The 21780-nt window shown below is 39.7% G+C and overlaps 2 protein-coding genes across 6 annotated transcripts in view; one reads left to right on the forward strand and one right to left on the reverse strand.

Annotated features, from left to right (window-relative positions):
• Positions 1–16355, forward strand: part of LOC121947958 (solute carrier family 4 member 11-like) — a 33247-nt gene extending 16892 nt beyond the window's left edge. For both annotated transcript variants that reach the window (XM_042493165.2, XM_042493166.2), the window contains exons 5-20: positions 230–449; positions 532–613; positions 871–994; positions 1848–2057; positions 3227–3311; positions 4215–4340; positions 4451–4564; positions 5972–6104; positions 6398–6471; positions 8428–8707; positions 9331–9437; positions 9977–10142; positions 10303–10476; positions 11739–11934; positions 14893–15062; positions 15637–16355. In XM_042493165.2, coding sequence (XP_042349099.1) covers positions 230–449; positions 532–613; positions 871–994; positions 1848–2057; positions 3227–3311; positions 4215–4340; positions 4451–4564; positions 5972–6104; positions 6398–6471; positions 8428–8707; positions 9331–9437; positions 9977–10142; positions 10303–10476; positions 11739–11934; positions 14893–15062; positions 15637–15703 — 2328 coding nt within the window. In that variant the 3' untranslated portion in view covers positions 15704–16355. The remainder of the gene's footprint in view (positions 1–229; positions 450–531; positions 614–870; positions 995–1847; positions 2058–3226; positions 3312–4214; positions 4341–4450; positions 4565–5971; positions 6105–6397; positions 6472–8427; positions 8708–9330; positions 9438–9976; positions 10143–10302; positions 10477–11738; positions 11935–14892; positions 15063–15636) is intronic.
• Positions 16356–16729: 374 nt separating this feature from the next.
• Positions 16730–21780, reverse strand: part of LOC121948060 (ecto-NOX disulfide-thiol exchanger 2-like) — a 219905-nt gene continuing 214854 nt past the window's right edge. For all 4 annotated transcript variants that reach the window (XM_042493314.2, XM_088080894.1, XM_088080895.1 and 1 more), the window contains one exon: positions 16730–18577. In XM_042493314.2, coding sequence (XP_042349248.2) covers positions 18446–18577 — 132 coding nt within the window. In that variant the 3' untranslated portion in view covers positions 16730–18445. The remainder of the gene's footprint in view (positions 18578–21780) is intronic.

The raw sequence follows: 21780 nt of genomic DNA on the forward strand, positions 1-21780 counted from the left end.
ATGTATCATATCTGTGCATAAATGTACAGTGCCAACATTTTATTCTGGTGACTGGGTTGTTTTAAACTGAGAAGTGAATTTAATCTGAAAGCAGTGGGGACGCTGGGAGGAAATGTGTGGATTTAAATTTCTGTTGGGCGATATATACACGGAAAATGAATTGTTCATCTGTTTGCACTATGACATTATTTCACCATCATTCAAATTTCCCGTTTTTGGCTCTCACTAGTATGTGAAGCCGATGAACTTCCAGGAGGAAGTACGTGCCCACAGAGACCTGGACGGCTTCCTGGCCCAGGCGAGCATCCTTTTGGATGAGAAAGCTGCCACTCTGGACGAGGTCCTGAAGCGAATGCTAATTCATGTAGTGGATGAAGGCCACGAGAGCTGCGATCCTGACAAGGTCATGAACTCGATGTTCACAGACGCAGGAGGGAAGGAGTTTAATGGTGAGCAGAACATATTAGGAGCACTTTGAGTTGAAGTGTTTGCTGCTCAATTTATCAGCGTTCACATTTTACACCCCCACAGTTCACCTTCTGTCAGAGACCATTCAGGGTGTGACGGCCACTTCCACTGGCATTCGTTACCAGCAGTCCTGGCTCTGTATTCTGTGAGTTCATCTACAATAATATTTATATGAACTGCTGCTGTTTTGACTAATTCTTCCAGCCTTCAGCTCCGTATGCTGTGGCTAGTTGTTGAGTTCATTCGAGTGTACAGGGACAACACAACAAAACAATCCCTTCATTGGAAGTCGTTTTGTTTTGGCTTTAGTAGGGGACTCTAATTTACACCTGTCAATACAGAATGCTGCACAATCAATCATTCATGCACCACTGATCCAAAATTATTTTTCTATCAATTCAGCTCCAGTGTGAAGAGCCTGCAGAGACGTCATGTCTGCATCGCCCGTCTGGAGAGGCCACAGAACTGGGGAGTCAACTGCTGCGAGGCCCGCTATGTCATCCTCATCCTGGCCCCCCCTCGAACGGTGAGCAATCTGGTGTCTTATAATAACAATTTGATGATCAATTAGTCATTTTTAAGGAAAAACGCCAAAATGTCACCCCTTTTAATCTCTTAAATATGAATCTTTTCCAGTCTTCCCAACTGTCCATGAAACCAAAACAGATGATCTTTGGATTTTGGACAGTTCATAGACAAAAAAAGCAATTTAAAGATGCCCCCTTGGGCTTTGGGAAACAGACATTTTCCAGCATTTTCTCACATTTTATTAACCAATACATTAATTGAAAAAATAATATGAAGAGTAATCAGTATCAAAATAAACATTACTTTTAAAGCTCGAACCAGGTACATTTAAAAAAGCTGCATCATCTTGGTTTTAAGTCTGGACGTTGCTGCTTACTTTTATGTTACCGTATTTTTTATGTCAAACTAAAAAGAAATGCCACTAAGTGTTAAAGGGGACCTATCCTTATTTTCTGTCATATATACCATGATAATGTGGCCAAAGTTTAAAATGAGGTAAACGTGTGTAAAAATAAATCCCTGTGATAAAAAACCTTCCAGGCTTCATGCTTAATACTCTGTTTCCAACTGTTTTTTTTTGTTTTGTTTTTGTGTTTTTCTAGAGACATCTATTTATATAGTCATGCAAGTGTCTACATTACATAACCTACAATGCTACAAGTAACTACATGCTAAAGTCACAGAAACATGTAACATGTCATTAGGGGTTACATTTAAAAAAGCCCCTAGCCAGCATTTCTGTGATGTTAAAGTTAAAAAATGAATGTCAAGATATTTAGGGTTTAAACTCCTTTAAAAAAAATCCATTTAAATTGACAGAATCAGTTCAATTTTCTTATTGTCCATTTCAGAAAAGCACCAAGACAGCCATCGAGCTTGGCAGAACATTTGCCACGATGTTCTCTGACATTTCCTTCAGACAGAAGCTTCTGGAGGCCAAAACTCAGGAGGAGTTTAAACAGGAGCTGGTGTACCAGCGACAGCAGCTCTCTGTAATCACTGAGAAGCCAGTCTTAGAGGAAGTGGAGGAGTCAGATCCACGTAAAGGGAAACCACTCAAGGTGAGAAAATCAAGCAAAGCAGGAGATGTCAAACTGGCACTGACATACTGGCTCTGTGCTCAGTGCAGAAAGAAATAACTAAAATGACAAGAAATGGTGATATGACTGACATAAGTTAAGTATGTTGAAAAACTAGAAACATAATGCCAAAAAAGCACCATCCCTAAAAACTAAAACATGAAACATGAAACACTATTAACAAGGAACTGTACTATGTAAAACCAACATTTATATTCTCTAGTGACTGCTGGGTCTCTCCACATGTGGAGACCACCTTGTGTTTTCCTGCTCCATCCAGGCATATAAAGATGTGAAGCAGTAAAGTAAAGTAGTTGAGCCAGATTATGTGATTATCCTGTTTCCACACTGTATCGGCCAGACCGGAGGAACAAGAAGCAGCTGGGCAACAAACCGAGAAAGCTGCCAAGTCTGCCATGGCTCTGGCAGCAGAATGTGTGCAGCTCCATGTAATGATAAAGTACTTCATTATGTCCAGTGTTTAAATTAAGAGGAAATGTGTGCGCCCAGCAGGAGGGTGGAGAAAGGGGAACACCCAAATACTGCCTAGAGAGAAAGCATGTAGCTGTGTTGTAAAAGACCAAAGTTAACAACAGGTTGTGGCTTCACCTGATGTCCTCAACAGTCTCAAAACAACATTTAAATCAAGTTTGCTGCTGCCAAACCAACGTTTTAATCAGTTCTACAACAACCCGGTCACCAGAATAAATACTGCCATTTACAGATGTTAGATTTGTTTCATATATAGCAGATATATTGAACCTATATGTTGGATGTACTGTCAAATTAAAAGAACTACACTGAAGTGGTCTTATGGTGGTGAGATGAAAATTCAGTTCATGGTCAACAGCTCTGGTGGACGTTCCTGCAGTGCCTTAATCTTACTTTGTAAAGTAACTAGTTACTCTGGCTGTCAGATAAATGTAGTGAGGTAAAAGGAACAAAATTTCCCAACTTAGTGCCAACTCAGTCGGTCTGAGTCTTAAAATATGATGTGTGATATTTTTACCACCAAAATATTTTAATTGTGTATGAAAACTGGGACAAAAAACTGACCAGAATGTATAATGTATAATTGTTTCCTCATCTGAGTATAGGTCTTCACATTGGCTGAAGTGTCTAAATTATTTATTCTGTCTTTTTCTTCACAGTGCAAAGATTTCTTTAAAGTTGGTAAAGGCATTTATGATGATCTGCGTCGCAGACTCCCCCTCTACCCCTCAGACTTCACAGATGGTAATAACAATTTATTTTAACACTGCTACCTAGTGGGGAAATATCCATTTAACTGGTATGACAATTTAAGGCCATATGAGTTGCAAACATTGCGGTGGCTCTGCTGGCAGCTATCAGCTATCAGCTAATTCTATAAACAATGCTAAACAATGATAACAGCCAGGGGGAACCAGAGGAAGGGTACTACATTTGGTGACAATGCTATCCTGATATCAGTGGTAACTGCTGTATGAACAAATTGCAAAGTGACAATAATGAGCTAGCCAGTGGAATACACACATGTACTAACATGCACAGGCTGGACCATCTTATCACAACAAACCACAGAGAAGCTGAGATTACAACAAACCACAGAGAAGCTTGGATTACAACAAACCACAGAAAAGCTCAGATCACAACAGACCACAGAGAAGCTCAGATCACAACTAACCACAGAGAAGCTCAGATCACAACAAACCACAGAGAAGCTCAGATCACAACAAACCACAAAGAAGCTCGGATCACAACTAACCACAGAGAAGCTCAGATCACAACAAACCACAAAGAAGCTCGGATCACAACTAATCACAGAGAAGCTCAGATCACAACAAACCACAGAGAAGCTTATATCACAACAAACCACAAAGAAGCTCGGATCACAACTAGCCACAGAGAAGCTTACATTACACCAATACACAAAGGGAGCATGACTTAATTCTCTACTCAGGACGCCATTTCTCCATTACTTAAACTTTACATAACAAATAGTGGTTTGCTGCTTTAATATGCTCTTAATGTTGCACACACACTCAATCATCAAAATCATGACAAAATCATGAAATATAATTTTGTAAGTCTTTCGTTTTAAAGATAACTCCAGGTTTCACTGTTATAACTTTAGTAAGCCTTTAAATAATCCATCAGGTATAACTGGAAAGGACCGCTGTCTACTGAAGTACACTACCACTGCCATTTTCCTCTACATCGCCATTCTGCTGCCTGCCATCGCCTTTGGCTCACTGAATGATGAAAGCACGAGAGGAGAGATAGGTACGGACTTTTGTTTTTGTTGTCTCGATCTGCAGCATCCTAAGGTATTATTAACTATTTAATCCAAAGAAGTAAAAATGCTTAAGTTTGTTTTTTGTTTTTTTTGACAGATGTTCAGAAGACCATTGTCGGTCAAAGCATTGGAGGAGTGATCTATTCTTTGTTTGCCGGCTCACCACTCGTCATTCCACTGACCACTGCACCTCTGGCTATCTTCATAAGTGGTGTGTATTGTTTGCAACTGATTAAACAAGGAGATTGGAGGCAACAACTTACTGCTGCATGTAACAAGTATATTACATGCAGCAAATGCATATTACTTCAAGCTTGATGCTGGACATAATGCAGGTTCAAACAACCAAATTGGCAGTCAGATTACTGGATGTAAACTCTATTTTTATACTTCTACAGTCCACAGTCTTTGGATTTTCTGATGCTAAATACTCTTCTTATAACCTTTATGGGACTTTTAAAACTGGCTTAGTAAACCTCTTTGCCACTAAATGGATACTGTCTGTATACAGGAGACAGAGCTGAGACACTTTAAAGGGACTGTTCACCCTAAAATAAAAAATACATATTTTTTTCATCTTACTTGTGCTGCTGTTTATCAGTCTAGATTGTTTTGGTGTGAGTGATGGAGCTGTAGAGATGTCTGCCTTCACTTGACTATAATGGACTCAAGACAATCTACACACTTTGTTGTGAGCAGTTCAGTGAGCAGGAACCATTTTCTTTTTACCTTCTATACCTGCCAAACGTATCACAGCCCAGAAGGAAGCGTGCATCTACTACTAGCTTACCTAGCACCACTTAGCTAGCTACATGTAAAGCTTAGCCAAGGGGGATGCTGTTAATGTTTACATCTGAGGCTTTCACGAGCCTCTTATAGATGAGTAAATGCATGTTTCTTCATTTGGCGAATGTAGTTCAGCTCCTTATCCCAATATCTTGCAAATTACGGCCCCTTAACAGCTAGGTTACCTTTAGCAAAAGATTCATAGTTGGCTGTTCACTGTCACCTAAATGAGTACTAAATGAGTTACATGGGTTAGATTTAGAAAAAAAAATTAGGGCTAGGAGTTGTCATGTCACACGCCTAATATTAAGTTACACACTTAACATAATGTGACCATGTTCCTTAAAATAACTGAAAGTGTACCTGTTTTTGCACATGACACAAACAGTGGTTTCCTAAGGTAAAGTCCTGTGTTTGTTTGACCCATCCAACAGCCCAAACTGCCTCTTAATATGAACGTATGCTCTTTATACTGCTTCCTTCTTTACTCCCTGTAAGCATATTCATCACATTATTGCATACTTCATGATTATGTGGGTTACATTTGGATTCTGGTGCATTACATTTGTAAGTATATGTAAACACTACATTTCTAAAGCCGGTATCTCCAACATTTGGCAACTCACACTAAAACAATCTTGACAGACAAAAAGCACCAAAGGTAAGAGGAAAAAAAAAATTTTTGATGGGAGTTCAACTGTCCCTTTAAACAACAAGGTGTTTAATAGCATAATTCATTTAAAAATGATCTTAAAAAGAAAAATTGCTGTGAAAATGTCATAAATTATTATGCAATAAAATGTATGTTTCTATCCTTGCTTGTATTTTTTAGTGATCAGGGGAATCTGCGACGACTACGACCTTGACTTTGACGCTTTCTATGCCTGCATTGGTTTATGGAACAGTCTGTTCCTCATCCTCGGAGGCTTATTCAATGTCAGCCTGTTTATGAAGCTCTTCAAACGGTGAATACACCACACTTGTTACTATGACACATCGCAGACAGAAGACCCGTACTGGTACTTGTAATATACGTAACTAACGGTGTGGCCATGCACTGAGGTGAGGGCACTGATAAGAGAGGACGTTTCTGTTATGGCTTCCTCTTTTCAGCCATAATTATTAATTTTGTGCACTCTCACTGTCTGGGCCATCATTTGGCCTTGAACGGACTGCCATGTCTGTGTCTTTATAAAAAGCACTGTTTTGATAAAACATGAATGATCATGCCGTGCTTTTTTGCATCTTTATCTCCCAGCTCGACAGAAGAAGTTATTGCGCTGTTCATCTCCATAGCGTTTGTCGGGGATGCAGTGAAAGGCACCATCAAAAGTAAGTCAAGCCAAGGTCAGACTCCATTAAACATGTTTTGAATGTTTCTGCAGCAGAGCTATCGCTCCACTCTGTAGGGAGATGTCTAAACGTCCCTCATATCGTTTGTTGTAGGTAATGTAGCTCAGCAAATATACATATTCATCATCAGTCTTTAGAGAAAAAGGAAGCATGAAATCAAACAGGCCCCCTGTGTGCTGTGGAAAAACAGACAACCCATAATGTAAATATAATGCAGTCTTTCACAGCTTCTGTTTGTCTTTTTCATAACGGTTTGTCACAGGATGGGAAATAAATGGATGAGCATATGATGGATTCTTTGGAGCTTTTTTCTTTTGTCTTTAAGCCTCGGGCAAGTTTCTTTTATAGACTACATCAAAAAGCTTAAAAACAGTACACTGCCGGATCGTGCTTGAAAGCCTGAAAATAAACTGATAGTTAATCCATAAAATGGGAATCATACTGATAAAGTGGTACAACATTTATGAGGATGCTCACTGTAGGCCTAATGTGGGTTGGATGTGGGTCTACAGTAAAGTGCATTTTATTTCATATTCTCTACATCAGTTTTTTTCTTTCTGTGATCTGTACTGTTCTATTTTAGGACTTTGTTCCCCTTTGTACAGCAGCATGTTGTTGCCACATGACAAAAAACATCTGCTTAGTTTCTTATTGTAACAAGTCTTTTTTAATTGTTTTGCAAGATCCTCTTCACGTAATAAAAAAACAAATATTTTAAAGGAACATTTCTTGTTTAAGAATGCCAATGGTTTAACATTAACTGGTTAACCACTGAGAATATTGTGATTGGTTACACGTCAATTTATCAGGCGATTTCGTTAACTCTCATTTTACTGCACTGCACACCAAACGGGTCTAGTGGGAGCTAGTTAGCGGCGCTGCTCATTCAGTGATTTCCTTTAGTAATGTCATCCCAACCAAACAGCACTGCTGCGGAAACATCGTCAATTCTCTGGTAGTGTGGCTAAATTGTAAACCACAAACCCCCTTTAGCACTGTTAGACCTGTTATCACCGTTTGCACAGTTAGCAGTATCAACACAGCAAGTGAGGCTAACAAAGCATTTTTGTAGTGGCCAACTTGTGGTGCTGAAATTTTCGTCACGTGATGCCACTGGACCCAAAATGGCTGTTTCCCATAGACTTACATTGGGAAAAAAATGTCTCCTCCTCACCTCTGTGAAATGACTTGTTTAAATATCAAAATTTGATCTATTCAGTTCGACAAGAGAGATTAAAGAATTTTATCCCTGTTCAAGTTAGAGAAGCGCTAAACTGGATGTCAGCAAGTGAGCCGAGCTGCACCCAGCCATGAAGTTTCATGTTGCGGAAATTAAACATTTTTGGCATCAAGCCAAAAAATAACAAAATAAAAGTCAAGACAATTACATCACAATTGTTAGGCATTAAAATTTACTCTCCTCTAAATAGATAGCTCTTTGAAATGTGGCGCTACAGCTCACTGAGTCAACAGAGCAGCTTGTATTTTCTCTCAAAAATTTACGGGTTTGTTTCAGGTTAATGGGCGTTGGGCAACTGAAGGCAAAATCAACCGAAACTGACATCCCTATTCTTGTTATAACAAAAGGATATATCACTTCATGTTGTCATATCACAAAAATGTCTCCCCATCCCACAAAATAAACAAGAATTATTACTGACAACATGGAAAAGATCCAGTAAAATCAAGAGAGTAGTGGCAGTAAGAGCCTGGCACCTACAAATCAGGATTCATTTGTGAATTTGCTTAAATAGCAAAATAACATGCGCACAGGTGGAATTGCGACACTTTCCTCCACTGAGTTTATAATTTACACTGCAACAACAGGTATAATTTAAATAAAAAAGATTGCCCATACATGGGAAGGATCTTGTTAAAACAAAAAAAGTCTCTCTTTATAACAAGAAACTTTCTTCTTTGCCCAAAACTTCCTAGTTTTTCACCACTTCTACCACGGGCCCATACTGGCGACCACAAACAGCACGGTGGTGCTTCAGCAGATTAAAGAGATTCTAGAGAAGGCGAACAACCAGACGGGAAACATGCTCGAGTATCATAACGAGACCGCGCCGCTGATGGGACACGCAGAGGAACACATGTCAGTCTTCCTGCCCGAGTCTCTGGTGGTGACCACAAGGGAAAGACCCATCCTCTGTCTGCTGCTCATGCTGGGGACTCTGTGGCTGGGCTACGCCCTCTACCTCATCAAGAGGAGGTACGTTACCTCACTGGAACATGTGGACAAATTATATACTGATAGTAGTGGGAAAACCCTACATACCACTATATATAAATACCTTGTTATAACTGAGAGTCCTGGATGTAAGTATTTTAGTAAAAACAACAGAATTAGTATTCCTTTAAAGTATTCCTTTAAATGCTCCTTGCATGTTGATGTATCGGTTATTATAATCCAGTTGTATAACATTCATCAATATAATTCTAGTATAACAGTCTAGTATAGAATTTAGGCACAATTTTGAATGCAGGACATACACATGTACTGGGGTATACTTTTTAGTATTTTATATTGTACCTAAAATAAAGAGGGAACATTTTACATACTAGGAGTTGGGCAGAAGGTTAAAAATCATCATCAATGTATTTTATCCTTCAGGTGTGATTATGTAACACATGAGGTTTATAAATGTATGTATTTCAACTTCTGGCTCCTGGGATGTTATATTTTTTTCCCCAGTCAGACTTTCACGACTTGGTAAGGCTTATTTTTCAAGCTACATAAGAAACTACTGTAAACACAGCTGTAAACCTTGTAGAATTTATTACATCAGAGTTGCAAAATGTTAAAATATGCGGCGCTTCTTTCACCCCTTACAGCCCGTATCTGAATGACAAAATCAGAGAGGTGGTGTCTGACTGCGCTCTGCCGATCTCTGTGGTGATATTCTCCTTCATTGGCTCCTACCTCTTCCTTGACATACAGCGTGAGTACAGATCTCTCAAATAAAAGAAGTGATAGAAGAGCACCCCTGAGACTTAAAGTCACAACCTTGGCAGAGAACACCTTTCACTGTTCATAAATCCAAAGTTGGAGGCGGAATAAAGGGAAATATTTGCTTTCAGTAAGCTTTTAACCCAGTGTGGGCTCTGAATCAGTGGGGGTCAAAGACTCTGGGCGGAACGTTAAAGCTATAAAACTCGCTGGAAAGTTCACAATTCAAGCTTTTCTTTTATTGTTAAAGGGATACTTTGGATTTTTTTGAAGTGGTACTGTATAGTGGGGTTGTACTTATCCATATCCAACTGTCTACCGTATGTTTTACATAGCAGGTTTGCCCATGTTTAAAAAACTTGCATACTGCTGCTAATTTTGGTGGAAAAGAGGTTTTATATACTGTCTATGGATAAGTAGCCCCATACAACCCAATTTCAAAAACTCTTAACTATCCCTTTAATTTTGTCGTTGTTAATTGGCAATTGTATTAAAACTCTGGCTGAGACGTTCATCTTATGCTCTTATTAGTTCCTGTGTTCAGTGTCCACGATGGCCCTGTCTTCAACTTCCCTCCATTTGATAAGCTGTCAGGACTGAACACGCTGAGCGCAGTCGGACTGGGTTTCCTCCTCGCTTTGCTCATCTTTATCGACCAGAACATCGTCATCTCACTCACGCACGTACCAGAACACAAGTAAGACCCTGATTTTGTGTTTAATTTCCGAGCCATGAAAAGAAGTCTAATCTTTTCTGTATTTTCTTCACTATAAAAAAGGTTACATTGTAGTGCTGCAGTCTCTCATTGACAAACCACTTAACACTTGTGTGCGTGTGTGTGTGAACGTCTGTACCAGGTTGCTAAAAGGCACAGCGTTCCACTGGGACTTAATGCTGACTGGCTTCATCAACATCCTCATGTCCTGTCTGGGGTTGCCATGGATGCACGCTGCCTTCCCACATTCCTCCCTGCACGCCCGTCAGCTGGCCAAAGTGGAACAGCACGTAGAGAACGGACACCTCTACACGACGTGAGTGAAGTTAAAACAAGGACAGAAACCAAGCGGTGCTTTGAAACACATCCAGACTGAGAACACCAGCTTGTCTAAAGCCTTTTAACCATCTGTAGGATTTAAAACGGCGTTGTTGGCTCATACACTGACAAAAATAACTTAAAAGTTATTTAGTGAAGTAAACATATAAAGCTATATAGAAGTTTTTGATGTTTTTGTTTTACTCATCTCAAAACTACAGTAATTGTAGAATATTTAAAGAATTATTTCACTCCTGGAAAGACAGTCTTTTCATAAAACTGGCATGTCTATACAGTGTGAAGATACCAGTGCTTCTGAAATTGGTGCTGCATGACCATAAAAACAGTAAGCTAAAATATGTCTCTAAAAGCATTTTAGGCGAGAAATATGCAACTCAGTACCAGAATTTTGGTTAACATTTGATCAGCGCCACTTAGTTTTATTGTTTGATTGGAGTTTTGTCTGAGTTTAAGAAAGAGAGACTATGCAGGAAAAGTATGGAGCCTACTTCCTGTTCACAAACTCTCGCTATTATGTTTCTGAAAAACATTTGAGGTCAGAAACAGGCAGTGCAGTAACATTATCTTGGTTTATATTTGATCAGTGGTAGTTGTAGTTCAAGCAACAAACCCGAGGGCCACTGAAACTCAGTGTCAGGGAGATCTTGGCGTTGTTAAGATGAAGGTAGGTCCACCAGTTTATTGACACGTACATTGTTCTGATACAGAGCCAGTCGAAAATTGGAAAAGTATCCTTTTAAATGGGCTTTAACTCTGATTTGATCAAAAACAATGTAATTTTAAAAATTGTTTTGATGATTATTTTTGTGTTATTAATCATTAAATTGGTTTATAATTCAAATTGTCACTTTCCTTTAAGATTTGAGGTAAATCTTTGCAATTTAACTAAATATAAACCTGGTCAATAATTCCTCGATGGCAGTGGTTCCCTACCTGAAGTCATGACCTCCATGGGGTCCGAAGATACTTTCCATCCTTTTTTCTCTTGTGAAATACTGGAACCTTTTTACCTACAAATCATTCAAATAAAACAGTATAAGAAAGACAAGTCACTTTTTGGCACTCAATAATATTTACATTTAGACCATAATGTGGGATAAGAGGTTATAAATAGTCATTGCTTCATTTTATGGGATCACAAAAAGGTTGTAAACCATTGCTCTGCAGAAATTAAGATAAATATATGAATGAGTTTCTAAGGATATTTAAAGTGCTTTTCTCGGTCTGTGTGTCAAACAGAATTGTCAGTGTGAAGGAGACACGTCTGACCTCGCTGGCAGCTAACATCCTGATCGGCCTGTCTGCGTTCATGCTGCCCATTCCCCTGCAGTGGATCCCCAAGCCCGTCCTCTACGGCCTCTTCCTCTACATCGCAGCCACTTCGCTTGATGGGAACCAGATGGTGGACCGCATGGCCCTGCTGCTGAAGGAACAGGTGAGCAGGAAGGACGCTGTGCTTTGATTGGTTGATCTGTTTGTCTTTCCTGTTTATCCATTAAACTTTACACAGTGGCAGCCAAATAGCACCAAGTGGTAAAACAAAAAAAAGTGTATCCAGATATGCAGTGAGTGGAGAAAGTTAAAAAGTTACAGAAACTTTGCTGCTACCAGGATTAAAAAAACCTCTGCTGAGTTTCTTAAGTGAAACAGCAAAAGACAAATTCTTCTCGTTATATGATGAGTTGCCACGTTATAACAAAATACTTCCAAATAATAAGCCAGTTCCCAACATACCAACAACCAGGTTCTTACAAGAAAAAAGCTTATTTCTACAAAGCCCAGACTCTAGAAGCAAATGTTGGCATTGTTTGTTTCTGCAAATCACAAATACTTTACTCTTGTATGTTTGATATTTTTCACATCAACGTTTGCAAAGTGATATAATGTACAAGCTGACTTTGTCATCAGCATGTCACCAACAGTTAGTTTTCAGTTCAAAAGAGGAGCCGAATGCTGTATAGCAGGAGGATTTAACAAAAAAAGACGTGAGATTTAAGCCTTTGAAACCTAAGCAAACTGGCTTGAATAAAAACAAACAAAAAACACAGAAAGAAGACAATGACAAAAATTTGCAAGAAATTAGTTATAAGTACAAGAAAATTACCTAAAAATAATCAAAAAAAAATAATACTAATAAAATAAAGTTTAAAACAACACGGAAGTTACCTGAAAAGTGCTTAAAATTGAAACATAACTTTAAATATTTAATTATGATAGGCAGGGAAACCAAACCAGAGAATGACACCATAAACACAGACAACCTGAGACACGACAAAGAGAAAGACAGAGGTATATATACTCAGAAAACTTACACCGGAGCACGACGCAGCTGGGGCAGGCAGGCACCGGCAGGAGGAGGGGAACAGGTGTGCAGGGAAGGACTAACGAGACTGATACAAGGCAGGTGTGTCAGAAAACAGGCAGGAAACAGACAAAAGTAGGAAGTAACACAAGACATGACACATGAGGGCCGTGACCTTCAGAATAAAACAGGAAACAAACTATACACAAAACTGCCAGCCTGCCAATGCGCAGACCACAGACAAATGACAAATCCAAAAACAGATGTGTTTTAGCGAGTCGGGATGCATGACACTAGATTTTTTGCCAATATCCGACATCAATATACCCACTTTTTTCCCCACCTGATTTTAGTGATCACTGAGTCTCTTCTTTGGTGGAATTAACATATTATTCACACTCTTATAATGATGGCCCACCAGCAGCTGGAGACATGAAACACAACGCTTTTCATTGTACATAATATTCATTAATTGTGCAAAATAAGAAAATTACTCAGACTTAGGGTTGATGTTTTGTACATGTTCACTTTGACAATAAACAAAAAGTGTGATATCGGCAGTAATCAGCATGTTGTCCAATACCGATATTTCATGCTGATATCGACGACATGCTGAATTATCGTGCATCCCAATCAGTGAGTCTTTGCTGTGTTTCCGACTGCTTTTATGCATCACTTTTTCTTACAGCAGCTTTTAAGATCTGAAAAGTGGTTATTTTTGGCCAAGACATCATCAATTTTCCAGCAGGGATTGTACCCCCAAACCAAGTATTTTAAGCCAAAACATAATGTTTTTGTGCCTAAACCTAACTACATGTTAACCACAGTGTTCTTCCACATACTAATGTAATATTTCAATAGTTTGTAGAAATGTTTAACGCCAACATATTTTCTGGGAACTCGGTTACAAGTCTGTCTGACAAGAACTGTTTTTGTTTTAACAAAAGAGATTCAGATAGCAAAATAACTACAAAGTTTAATAATAAAACAAGATAAGGTGATATGTAAAGGCGGGACTGACCTAATTTTTATTTTGGTGCTGCATCCAGACACCTATTTAAACTGTTGGACCCTGAGCAGAGTGGTGTGATTTCTTCTTTGGAATCATGGGAAAAAAGCAACTTGGCAAGACCTGTCCCACACATTGCAAGATTTTGTATATTTAGATTTTTTTTAGGTAAAAATATACACAATAATCATCATTATTATATTATTATTTTAACTTTTCTTTTCATTTTCTTTCTTTTTCCCCCTTTTTCAAACTTATTTTCAGGAATTATTTTTGTAACTTTTACAAATTTCTTGAAATTTTTTGGGTCAGTTCTTCTTTAGTTGTTTTTTTTTTTAAGCCAAATTGCTTAGGTTTCAGAGGGTTAACGAGAAACATTTCTCATAAGCACAAGAATAATTTGAATGACAAAATATACCATATTAACACAAAAAATGTCTTTTTTATGATGTTGTATAATCAGCATAGCATCAACAGCATAGTGGCAGCAATGTACTGCCGTACAAATCGTTTGAGGAAAAAGGAAAATTAACATGCGTGCAGGAAATTTGACACACAGCTTTTCACTGAGATTGTCATCTATGCTGTAGCAACAGGTACAAATATCTGGCCTCATTCATCAGTATCTTCCCATTTTTGTTTCCTTAAGTTGTTCAAAAGGAAGGTCTACATCCGATTCATGATGTGCTCTTTAACCCCAGAATTGTTTGCCCCTTTGTTCTTATAATGATGAATCTTATTGTCCCTGAAGTGAGTGTCAGTTCATCCTGATTAGCACAGGTAAACACCCCGCAAATCCCCATAAAAAGGCACAAGACTGCAGGGCCGTGTGCAACCACAGAAACTGAAAAAGATCAAGAAAGGTTATGAGAATTAACACCCAAATCATGGTCTGAAGAGGGATGGAGCACCGGACTCCAAACAGCACAAAAAGTTTGCTCTTTCTTGTGATTCTGTTCTTGACTTAGTAGAAACCAAAAAAGAACGCTCGGTGAATGAGGCCCAGTTCCTTTATAACTGTAATGTGTATTTTTTGTGTATCTACTTGTACATTTTACTTACATCACTGTCTCTCTGTCTAGACCTCCTATCCTCCCACTCACTACATTCGCCGCGTGCCTCAGAGGAAGGTCCACTACTTCACAGGGGTTCAGATGATCCAGCTGATCATCCTGTGTGCATTTGGGATGTATCCGCTGCCCTACATGAAGATGGTCTTCCCTCTTCTGATGATCCTGCTGGTGCCTATCAGGTAAGACGACCCAGGCCAACAGGGGGCAGAGTGGGACCGCAGAAACCGACACAATGCTACAACATCTGTATGGTGGCGACATTAAGAGCCATGCCGAGCTATTGTAAAGGGGAACTCCACTGATTTTACACGAGTTTACTGGTCTTATTTAGTGTAGATAAAGAACTAAGAGAACTGTGAATTTTCCATAAAATCATAAAAATCCTAGAAATGTGCTAAAATCTGCTAAATTTACTAAAATAGAAACACCCTAAAATACAAGATATGTCCAGAAATCCTAGAAATGTGCTAAAATCTGACAAAGTACCAAAATATGAGATATGTGCTAAAATCCTAGAAACATTCTAAAATGAAAGAAATGTCCTAAAATCTGTAAAATGCTCTAAAATCCCCTCAAAAGTCATAAAATCCTAGAAATGTGCTAAAATCATAGAAACATGTATCGGGCTGCTGCAACTGGCCCCTGGCCTCTCATTTTGCAAAACTGAAAGGAAAGTTGAGTATCCCTGCTTTAAATGCTATCTTCAGATGACACATGTAAGTGTACAGTACCTCTCTGTGTGTTGTATCTCAGGACCAGCCTGCTTCCCAGAATAATTGATGCCAAGTACCTGGACATCATGGACGCCCAGCACATGTAGAGCAAAAGAGCACACGTGATGAAAGGATTGTCTTTCTCCAGCTGGAAGGAAACAGACTGAGAACTTGATGATTGTGTTAATAACTCAACAAAATGCATTTGGACTGCAGGATTTGGATGTGTCCGGTGACCAGACGAATTTTGCCCCTCACTCTCACTGTTTATCACACATTTACCATCAGTATAGCTGATAATTTAACATCTAACATTCCTGCATCTTCATTCTGTTTCACTTCTTTTTTCACACACATCTGCCCTGAACTGAGTAAATGTCAGACATTTTTGTGATATTTAATTTCGCTTAATTTAGGCATCTTGTCGTTTGATAGAGAGCTGCTTGGTCTGCTTGTGTTAAAAGTGTGGATGAGGGGATTTCAGGGTTTTTCTCAATCATTTAACAAGTTGAGAGCAGATCTGTCACTGATGAAAATATGCAGAGTGAAGTTGTCACCTCACATTAATCAGTCAAACTGAAGTCAGGTGTCACAAGAAAGGTGTTCTAGTTGTTTAGATGTTAAAAAAAAATGCTATTTTTATTCTGCAGAGAAGCATAATGTGATAAAGTATGTTAGGATAAAGCTAATTTGTACTGTGCATTGTAAAGTTTGGATTAAATCAAACTGTTGTTACACAATTAAAGACCTTTAAAGGAACTGAATGGACATTTTTTATTATAGTGGCCCTCCTTGATATTAAAGGCACTTAACATGTGCCACCTGTCACTGATACAGTGGGTAAGAGGAGAGCAGCTTCTCAATCACACACAGCATCAGCACATCCTCACTGAGCTGAGGGGGGCTGTATGACTGTTAAATCCCTCCAATAGATGGCAGTAGAAGCTCATCTTCAGGTTGGTTTGAGTTCAGACTTGAGTGATGATAGACGTGTGCTCACTAGTTCTTACAGAAAAAGATGAGGCAGACACATATCATCCGGTATAATAAACTGAGAAGATGATGTGGATAGATATCTCAAAACTGACCGCTTTTGGATGTTCTGTTGCAAGGGCGTTGGACTTGTTTTAATATTGGGAGACACACATATGAAATTTTGAGCTTGAAACATTTAAATTTCCTGTATTTTGGTGATTTCCATGCACCAATTTTTGCCTTGTCTGCATCCGTGTTATGGTGTAAGTGTATTTAATTTTGTCCAAATAAAAGTTATCTGCTATGGTCATTCTTTTATTGGCACATTTTCTAAATATTGAGGCTGATGTGTCCCCTACACCCAGTGCAGCACCTAACATATTTGACACCCACAGGCAACCATTATATTATTTCATTATTATTCATTATTATATTATCTATAATATTTATTGTAAGTATCACTAACAAGAACAAGGGCTAATGAGAAATCAACACAGATAAACAAGTTATTTAACAATAATAATTATAAATAACAAACAATAAAAGAAATATATGTGCAATACAGTATGTTGCTTTTCATTCTCTCTTACCTAAATGCTCTCCAGTTACACTCCACCATTCCCGCTTCCCCTCTGCCCATAGGAAGATCCTCCACTGCCTGCACCCCTCCCAAAATCTACACCAATGTTTTGTTGCGTTATTTAGTTTCATCTGCTGCTTCCTGTAAATCCACATCTTTAATCCAAAAAAACCCCACCTGATGCTCTAATTTTAAATGCTTGTTACTGGCTTTGATGTGCTCAAAAATTGTTGTTCCCCCATTACTGCACCAAATGCTCCATCATGAATGTTTTTTTCAGTGTGCTATGTGTCTGTATAACTGCCTGGAGGGAAAAACACCCAACTGTTTGTTTGAGGCCTCGCACAAACAAAAGGAAGCTCTTTTACACGTTATGTTACAATGAATTGGTGAACAGACAGACAACATCTGAAACTATAATTGTGAATATAGCAGGAGAAAAGAGTTTGTTCTAATTCAAATTCAATGATTTCGGGTGAAATTGCTCAAAGAAAAGCCTGTCTTTGAATGAACCCGTCCTGGAAGGCACTGTGTGAATAGCCCACATGGATCTTTTTCTGGATTTTTAATGATAAGAAAATCACTAGTTTGATCAGAGCATGTCTGCCCTCATCGTTTCGCAGCATCTTTGGTTCCCATTCTGGGCTTGATTACTGTCTGCGCTGTTTTTAGTCCGTTCAGAAACTGACTCATGTAAATGACTAAAAACCCATCTTGTGTATTCACGTTTAATACCCTGCACAGAAAAGTCGAGGGAAATGTAAGAATTTATTTCACATGATTGTACAAAATCAAGAGGAGGCAAAAAAGGAAGCCAGAGGGTTTTGAGGTTAAAAGTCGACCCTGATGACCTTCCTGTGTAGCCCTTTAGTCCAGTTCTGACAGTACGCTGAGCCGACTGTGGGCTCGAGTAGAAAAATACAACCAACCTCATTACTCCGCTGAGATTGGGACTTTTGGCTGAATCCCATGTGTAAAAAAAAAAAGGAGAGTGAGCGGTGACGAGTCTGTCACCATAGAGATACATCCACCTCTTGGTCACCATAGAGATGCAGCCAATTAATTTGTGATCACAAAAAAACTGTATATTTATCTCTGTGACGCCTACACAGAACACCCTTCCTGATCTGAAATCTGCAGTGAATCATTTGCACTCTTGTCTTTGCAACTGGAATCCAGCGTCTCCATCAGCTGTGAGTTCAACCAAACATTTCTTGTGTGTCCTCCATGTACCTGTGTTGCAGCTGCTACCTGTTGTCTCTTCCACGTCCAAGAAGCGTCACCTAGCAGAGTCCTATGTGCTCTTGATGCCCTGTAAGCCGCAGAAGCTCCAGCGTTTCTCCAGACTGGCTCCGACACCGGTCAGTTCCTGTCTGAAGGTGCAGGGCAGGCGAGAGAGAAGGGCCTCCACCTCACTGGTGTTAATCTGCAGAAACACACACAGAACAAAGAGCAGAGGGTTAAACCTTTTTAAGACAGAGGTCACACTGTAGAGCTGCTAATAAGTCCCTTCTTTATGCCCCCTTTGCCTTTTTACACAGAACCAAACAACGTCATCCCACTCCAGTGTGTGATTATAATGACAGGCATGATGTCTAACACAACAGCGTCTGCCTCTTGTGAGACATATAACATAAATGTTCGAGTTCAAGTTTATTTTTCACATGCTTTAAAAAGCACAGTGTCCACTCAATGCAACCCTAAAAAAAGCATATGATTAAAAAAAACAAAACAGTATCAGTATATAATAAAACATTAAAAATCCACAGCATCTACAGTCATTAAGTGCTTCTGTTCAGTAGTCTGACCACCTGGGGGTAAAAACCGCAAAAAGGGAGAGAGGGGCTCGTAGCATGTCGCCTTCTGTTGGCGCCATCTTGTCTTTTCTCAATAAGAAAGCCTTAAAGGCAAGACCACGCTGTGCCCTCATAACGCCATCGTACCTTATGTACAGAACTTCGAGGCGACATAACGGTGCAATATTTCTGCCTTGAGGGCCTTTAGATGCCACACAATACTACCTTCACACACAGATTAATAAAGACAATCTCACACATATTCACCTCCACTACTACCACCTCTGCTATTGATTTTCATCATGCTCACACTCACTGCTCACACCGTCACTTACACCACATTAATAGGGTGAGCATGAAGACGATATGAGCTACATGACAGGATTTATGCTAGCTAGCACTGACGAAAAGAAGAATCAGAATCAGACAGGTTAAGATGAGAGACAGAAATCCACTTTACGAGCTGCTGTGGACAACCCACTGCGTCTTGCATTAATAACTAGGTTGTTGGAGCCCTGTGCTGATGTCAGGATGCATTAAGGTCCATCATGAAGATAGCACTGGTGTATCATTACAGACAACGGAGCTGTGTGAGTGTGGAGCCTGTAGATAAGCAGAGAGGATTGGGCCTGTTGTTGGACTGTCCGGCCAGTCGTATTGACAAAACTCTGTGGACTGCTTAATGTGCAGAGTCAGTGTTGAAACAACAGATACACAGGTAAACAGATTTCACCAAAATCTCCAACACGCAACACTATCATGTATGAATCATGCCAAAAATACACAAAACACACATGTACACCCACTAATACATGTTACATGCTGAAAGCAGTTTGACATTTTGGGAAATAACCTGAAGAGATCGATTTCACTAATACAGGTTAGAGAAATATGAAGTTTGAGCCAGCTAAGCTCAGAAGAAAGGTCGGAAACAGTTGGAAAAGTTAGATTGGCTGCGTCTATTGTTTTTCAGACAGACTACAGCAGACTGCCTGACACTTACAGCTGCTAACCAGCTCGCACCCCATGGATGTTCCCCGTTGTTCCTCCTTTTGCGCCGCTCAGAGACTACAAAGCCGGAGGGTTTGAGAGCTGTTCTGGCAGAAAGTCAGGACGGTTTACTCTGGCTGAAATGGAGTTGCTACAGCCACTGAAGGTTTGTCTCTGTGAAATTTGACAGCTACAAGAGGTTGGAATATAGTGATATGGGTAGCTGAAGGGAGACTTTGCCGATTTTCAACTAGCTCTGTGGCATTTCTGTGTGTGCAGATGAAAAGATTTTGGTCTTTGCTAACGGACGTGCTTGAAGCTCCACGTACTGACGACGCAGCACGGCATTCGCCGGCAAAAGTACAGCAGACCTCTGCCAACGGATGAGCGGGGTGCTATAGGTGCTTGAGGCAGCCAAACGCTGATCATCATCTGCCAGCGACTGTTAGTAAAACCAGATAAACAAAGGGGAGGCATACACATGTAAACAAGTCACATAAAGACATAAAAGAGATAGAGGAGCATCAAAACCCAATATTCTATCTCTGAAGCCTCCAGCAGACTTGCTTACTCTCTGCAACATCGATCTTACAACATCAGGTTGGATGTATGCAGAATGTGCGATGACATCTACTGAATCTCAGGCTAAAATTTATGTCCATCAATGTCAACTTGCAAAATCAAAACATCCTCAGCGTGTGTCATCCATCTATACCGCTGTAGTGGTAAAAGCAAAATGTAAACAAACAAATCGAGCCCTCGCCTCAGTGGCATTTATGAGTGTCAGAAAAAGCTGGAAGAAGAAGAGGAGGAGGAGAATGTGGACGCGGTCATGGCTGGGGAAAAGAGGCCAACTTGGTACGCCAGTTTTTCAACGAGAGCTTGGAGGAAGTATTAGCATCTACTAGCATTTAGCAGAGTGGCGCTGATCAGTGCGTCATTTTATGTTGCATTTCTGTTGGTTGGTTAGTAGACGCAGGTCGTACCAGCAGTCGCACTGTCAGAATTTTATTCCAGGCTGTCTTTGGCCGCACAGCTGTGACAACAGCCATCCTCACTGTGCGACCTAGGACCACCTTCATTGAGCCACGACCAAAGATATTGCCACCTCTCTGTCACAATGGTTATCTTTCATCTGAGACAGCCCAAAATCAAACAGTGTATATCCAATTTTAGGAGAGGGATGAGAGGGGACAGAGTTCCTTAGTGTGTTTTGGAAAGGGTGATGTTCCAAGCCACTGATGAACTCGAGCAGTGCCATTTTGCAGAGCACCGTAAAATGCTTCTTTAAGCCTGAGCCCCACTTGCTGTGTACCACAGCAGTAGGTTGGCAGCCCACATTTGTCATGCAGACAGGCATAGTGGGCATAGTTTAATCTAAAGTGGGTTTAAAAAATGCAGCCCGGAGAAAACAAAAACAATCTGCCTACTAGAACTTTTAAACTCTCTAATTACCTTTCGAGTGGCACTGATCTTCTCATCTGTCTCTCAACAATAAGCATATTTCCAAAATGTTAAGCTATTCTTGAAGACCTACATGTTCTGCTCCTCCTAATGTGGTGGAGAATTAGCTGCACTCTTTTTTAAGTATGTACTATATACATTTAAGACCTATAACTCAGATAATAATCCCCAACATTTTTATATAAACACAAATCTTCTGAAGTGCTGAAATGATTAGTAGTTGAAAACGGCTGATAACTGATTAAACAGTAATCTAGCAATAGGCTAAAGATGAGGGTTTCATTGTCTTTTTCAAATTTCGAGTGTGTTGCACCTCTAACCACACCCAACAGTGATGTCACAGTGTACCGAATGTCCTAGAGTACATCTCTACATCACT

The sequence above is a fragment of the Plectropomus leopardus genome, chromosome 8, assembly GCF_026936395.1.
Source record: "Plectropomus leopardus strain MGB_pleo_1.0 chromosome 8, ASM2693639v1, whole genome shotgun sequence".
Classification (NCBI taxonomy): domain Eukaryota; kingdom Metazoa; phylum Chordata; class Actinopteri; order Perciformes; family Serranidae; genus Plectropomus; species Plectropomus leopardus.